This window comes from Nelumbo nucifera, chromosome 3, assembly GCF_055504915.1.
Source record: "Nelumbo nucifera cultivar China Antique chromosome 3, China Antique-T2T, whole genome shotgun sequence".
Lineage (NCBI taxonomy): Eukaryota > Viridiplantae > Streptophyta > Magnoliopsida > Proteales > Nelumbonaceae > Nelumbo > Nelumbo nucifera.
Genome location: NC_142651.1, coordinates 22,230,822 through 22,236,747, shown reverse-complemented (window position 1 = coordinate 22,236,747; position 5,926 = coordinate 22,230,822). Strand labels below are relative to the sequence as shown.

The window sequence follows — 5,926 nt, the reverse complement described above, 5'->3', positions numbered from 1 at the left end:
GCGAGCTTCCTGTTAGACGGAACCCTCCCCGCGGACCGCAACGCAGCCAAGTGGGTGCAGTGCCAGGCAGCCAAATACGTCATGATAGACGAACGGTTGTACCGATGATCCTACACGTTCCCCTATCTGCGATGCTTGCGCCCAGCCGAAGCCGAGCTGGTACTCCGCGACTTCCATGAAAGCTTGTGCGGCGGACACCTGGGGGGCAGAGCCCTCGCCCAAAAGGCACTTCGACAAGGATACTACTGACCAACGATGAAGACAGAGGCAATCGAGCTCGTCAGAAAATGCGATAAGTGTCAGAAGCACGCCAGCATCCATCATCAGCCCGCCGCCGACCTCAAATACCTCACCAGCCCATGGCCCTTCGCCCAATGGGGGATCGACCTCCTGGGGCCATTCCCACCAGCGACAGGCGGAAGAAAATTCCTAGTGGTGGCAGAAGATTATTTCACAAAGTGGATAGAAGCCGAACCCCTGGCAATAGTTACAGCCCGAAACATACAAAACTTCTTTTGGAAGAACATTGTATGTCGCTTCGGGCTACCTCGGGTACTGATCTCCGACAACGGCAAACAGTTCGAAGATATCAAGTACCAAGAATGGTGCTGAAGTATGGGAATTAGTCAGAACTTCACATCGGTCGCACACCCACAGGCAAATGGCCAAACAAAAGTAATGAATAGAGCCATCCTCCGCGGACTGAAAGCGCGATTGGACCGAGCCAAAGGTTTGTGGGCAGACGAACTACCAAGTGTTCTATGGGCACACCAAACCACGGAAAAAACCGCCACAGGTGAGACCCCCTTTAACCTCACATACGGCACCGAGGCAGTAATCCCGGCGGAAATCGAAGTACCTACGTTGCGACTAGAAGCGTACGACTAACAAACAAACGAGGGCGAGTTACGCACCAACCTCGACCTACTGGACGAAGTGAGAGACCTCGCACACATCCGAACTGCGGCCTACCAACAAAAGGTAGCTCGGTATTATGACGCGCGAGTAAAAAAGAGGAACTTCCGCGTCGGCGACCTGGTTCTCCGTAAGGTAATGGTGCCTGAACCCGGTGTAGGGAAACTTGTACCGAACTGGGAAGTTCCCTACAGAGTAAAGAAAGCACTCAGTGGGGGAGCATACGAGCTCGGAACCCTAGAAGGAAAACAAGTACCTCGAGCATGGAACGTTGTCAACTTGAGAAGGTACTACCTATAGGCCACCAAGTACCCCGAAGACATTTCATGTCAGAAAACGAACTGATGGACCGAAATGGTCAGTTCGGAAAAAAATATAGCTCGATGACAGGACAACCAGTACATGAACAAAAAGCCATTTCATTTCAGAATAGATGTGTACATTCAAAAAAAAAATGGTGTACATTTCATTTCACAAGCCAGGGGCCACTTCATCATTATCAGAAGCCACTTCGACAACGCCCGAAGGACCTGCCTCCCCCTCGGAGTCCGGTTCGGCATCCGTAGCATTAGCCATTTCTTGAGTGATGCGCGAAGTGGATATGGCGCTGGTATCGAGGTCGGGGTACGTATTCCGGATCATCCACCGACTTAGCTTGAAACCCCTCCTGTAGGAGTCTACCATCAGATCACCGAAATCCGGCGAAGCAATGTCATCGCTGACAGCCTTCTTCTTCGCGTCTTCGATGCCTTGAGAGAAGATCTGAGTCCTCTCCCTGATATCGTCCTGAAGATACTCGACCTGGTGCTCCAGGTCCAGCTTCATTTCCGCCATACGCTTCACCACCACTCCCATGGCCTCGGCATCCCTCTGAGACCTCGCCTGCCTAGACCGCGCAAGGCGAGCAGCAGCACGAGCATTTTCCTCGGCAGTCCGAGCAGCCTCCTCGGCAGCTCGCGCCTGCCTCGAGCATTTCTCCACCTGGTTCGCCAAGGCGTGAATGGAAGAGTTCACCTATCAAAGGAAAACGGGATCAAAGAAACAAATAAAAGAATAAAAGCCGAGCTCTAAAGAAGGGATCACTTACCACCATGGCATGAGTAACGGCACGGCAGGCCACTTGGTGCAGAGGGAGCTCGGTCCACGCCGCAACTTCCTCGGGAAACATCGCCTCCTTACTCCGTTGAAGAGCATGAACAGGCGACAGCACGCTCCTGAAGTCCCCCGGGGCCTCCGAGCCCGACGGCCTAGCTCGCATATGAGCAGACTCGGAATAGGCGGGAGCCCCCGTGTGTGTGGTTTCGGCATAAGGAGCCCCCGCCGGCTCCTGCATAGGAGGAACCATCTCGGGCTCCTCTGCCGGATAATCCGGCACCTCGGGCTCCGCACCCCGGGATGGCTCGGCGCGAGCTCGCTTAGCCACCCGCTTTCTCCTCTTCATGCCCTCGAACAAGTGCCCACCTCGGGTCCCTCGAGAGTTCATTGTACCTGCGAAAAGGAGTTCGGCATCAGTAAGACACGTAAAAGAAGAGCAAGACAGGATCACTAGGGAAAGAACCTACCCGAACTTAGGCCCGCAGCAATAAGCTTGGCCTCCGTCAGATACCATTGACAATCCAGCCCAAGCCGCGCCCATTGCCGGAGGCCCTTCGCCGTCTCCTCATCAAGTGTGATGCCGGAATCAGGAGCGGCCATCCCCCAGCCGGTCTGAAACGGCCACCCCAACGCACTTCGCACCCCGAAATAGTCCCGCTTCCATGTCGGGACCTTATTGGGGAGTCTGTGTAAGAGCTTGAAGCCCGGGCGAGGGGACAGGTAGTATGCCCGCCTATGCCCAGGAAGGGGATCCACTTGCTTTTTCAGCATTAAAATGGAAGAGAAAATCTCCAGATCCAGAGGAAGGTTCTCGTCGCAAAATAAAGAGATCGTTCCCACTAAGTTCCTAATAGAGTTTGGGTGAAGCTGGCCGACCGTCACACCAAAGTGGTTTAGGACCTCGACAAGAAGAGGGTGGAAGGGTAGTCGCAGCCCCGCGGTGAGCTGTTCCCGGAAAATCACGATCTCATTAGGACCGTGTTCCCAAGGGAAGCTGCCCGTAGGGATAAAGTAACCGTACTCACTAGGCAAGTCGTAGTAGTCTACGAGGGTTTGAAGTTCCTCAGGCGTCATAGTTGAAGGGCCGAATTGATCTACAACCCGGCCACGACGGGAGGTGGACGCCGACCTACCCGAAGCACCTCGGGCTGTAGGCCCGACCCCTTCCTCAGGACCTACATCGGGCTCACTTGAACTACCGGGGGACGCAAACTGGTTCGTAGAACCTACATCAGACCCACTTGAACAATCTGAACCCTCCAAACCAGACATCGGGAAACGGAACGGGATTCCAAAAACACTCACCCGGGAAGAAGACTGAAGTAGACCGCGAGAGCTCGAACAAGCAAGGAAACCTGGGACGCGAGCTGCAAAGCCTGGACGCGAGCTGAAACTTAGGCGCGAGCTCAAGATGTACAACAGTAGCAAGGACGCCCCCCCCCCCCCCCCCCCCCCGCGCACTATTTATATCCACAGCGATCGGAAAGCGACGGCCCAGATCGAAGCCAATCCAACGGCCCACAGCCGCGCTAAGCCGCACGTCTTCCAAGACCAATCAGCGCACGTCTTTCCGAAACTGACGGAGCGTTGCGCACGTCTTGTCAAAGGACAGGTGTCGGCACGCGTCTTCCCGAAACTGACGGGGTATCGGCGCACGTCTCCTCGCAATAAAAGCGTCTGCAGCACAACTCTCGAACAACTGCCGTCACGACTCCCAAACGCGCGCCCTTTTTTGAAAATCAAATTAGAGCAAGCGCGCTCGGCACGGACCAAAACCCTCCTGCTACCTTGCAAACTCCCCGCGCCAAGACAGGACCGTTGTTGTAGGGAGGGGGGGGCAATTGATGAAGGGAAATTTGGCCTGACCTCGCGATCGCCCGACACGTGGCAAAGGCAAGCAGCTTGGGACAGTAGAGCGCCCAAAGCAAACATCGGAAGCAAGTCCAAGCTCACTACCGAGCCCGAACTCCAGACCGCTGTACTTAGTCCGAGCTCCTTGTTGAGAGCGAGCTCCCTGTTAAGGGTCCGAGCTCCCTAAGTAAAAACTCGAGCTCCCTACTAGGAGCCCGAGCTCCCTGTTAAGAGCAAGCTCCCTAAAATCCGAGCTCCCTATTAAGAGCAAGTTCCCTACTGGGAGTCCGAGCTCCCTATTAAGAGCGAGCTCCCTACTGAGAATCCAAGCTCCCTACAAGGAGCACGAACTATACTGGGCCCCAAGCCTCACAAAGCTGACCCGAGCTGGCCCATGGCAGCTCGGAACACTCCAAACCGAACTCAAGACACCTCGCTCGCCACTCCAACACTTCACTTCCAAAGCACCAGGCCAGCCAAACGTACCCGACACCAAAGACGTCTGTATCCAAGGGCGACGTACCTGACTGATTTGGGATTTGACGCTTGACAGTCGCATTTCAAACGGCTTCCTGCTACCGCCACCTGCAACCGTCGTCACTAGCCGCAGAGACGGCTCCGACAAAAGGAACAGTGGCGGTTCTGTCCGGCCAGAGGAAATGACATCCGAACTGGCAGGAGTTCAGAAGTAATCATGCCCGACCTGACGGAAGCCTGGAAGTGAGTGCGCGAGGTGGTTATAAAAGGCTTCTACCCCCCAGGAACGAGGTATGCTAACTTTCGCGCTATCTGGTTTATCTTGCCTTTGAAGGATTCTAACTTGAGCTTCGGAGCCCTTACGCCGGGTTCTCCCCGGAGCTTCTCTTCTCCCTCCGTTTCAGGTCCCTGTTACTTAGTTCAGAGACAAGATCATCGACAGCTAAGACCGGCCAGATTGTGCATCATCAATACTAAAATAAAATATTTAAATTGTAAAGCTGTACTTAGTATCTATATAGAGGTTTTTTTTTTTCAATCTCAAAATATATATTTTAAAGGCAAAGCTAATATTGCATCAAGGAGTTTGCATCTCCGCCCCACGGCGCCTTGCCTCACAATCGCCCCACACAATATGCGACTGACACCTGTTCAGTCACACGTGGTGGGGCATTTCCGTGTGTGGGGCTAATGGGATGGACATTAGGCCCGCCCGTTAGCCCCAAAACGATTTCACAAGAGCAAAGTTCGAGTTTCTCTCATATTCCCCCCCCCCCCCCCCCCGAACTTCAAATCTGAGTCTCTGACCCCATTCTAGCCCAAGCTCCGATCTCCGCCATCATCTCTGACACCGGCGATAGTTTTTGTCACCAAGTAAGTTCCAACCCTCGTCTTACCTGGTGATCTTCCTGAATGTCCGCTGGTCTTACCCCTGGGATAGACAATGAGGTGACAATTCCGATTACCAATCGGAAATCTCCAGCTCTTGACACACAGTCCCGTGATCTCCCTCTTCTTCAAAAGTTCTTTCAGCCTCGTGAAGTTATCAATCCTCCAAGTTAACTTCCCCATATGCCCATCAGACTTCCTTGCCCCACCAGGCCACCACCACTCCTCCTTCCAAGCAACCCCCATTCTTGGAGAAGCTACTAGATTCCTTAATCACATGGAACGAAGCACTGAAAACAGCAGTATCATCGAGAAGAAACCTTGTATCCGATCCAATAAAGTTCGACATCTTCATGTAGTCATTCCACATTTCCACCCAAGACTGGCGTTATCCCCACTCTTGTTATCAGCTGCAAACCGCCCATAAGAGTCCTTGTGCATGTGATTAAACCCAGATTTTTGGTTCAATACTGACATTCGGAACAAACACCAGCAGCTCCAATAGGAAATCACCGACTTCTTGGTGTCCTTACTCTCCAAATACATTGACAAATAGTCAACCCCATTTACGGAGCTCTGATAAACACTAATCTGGAGATTGCGTTGACAAATACTCAACCCTATTTACACTGAACACAAAAACATAGCAAAGGCTAAAGCTTGATCTTATGACTTTATGCATCAAACAGATCATTTTTTT

General features: G+C 53.0%; 1 protein-coding gene across 1 annotated transcript; it reads right to left on the bottom strand.

Annotated features, from left to right (window-relative positions):
* Positions 1–1,265: 1,265 nt before the first annotated feature.
* Positions 1,266–3,282, bottom strand: LOC148801022 (uncharacterized). The gene is made up of 3 exons (XM_088899767.1): positions 2,478–3,282; positions 2,003–2,403; positions 1,266–1,929 (listed from the first exon to the last, which is right to left on the bottom strand). Exons 1-3 carry the CDS (start codon positions 3,280–3,282, stop codon positions 1,387–1,389), a joined length of 1,749 nt encoding a protein of 582 aa, XP_088755893.1. The 3' UTR covers positions 1,266–1,386.
* Between the last annotated feature and the right edge of the window lie 2,644 nt (positions 3,283–5,926).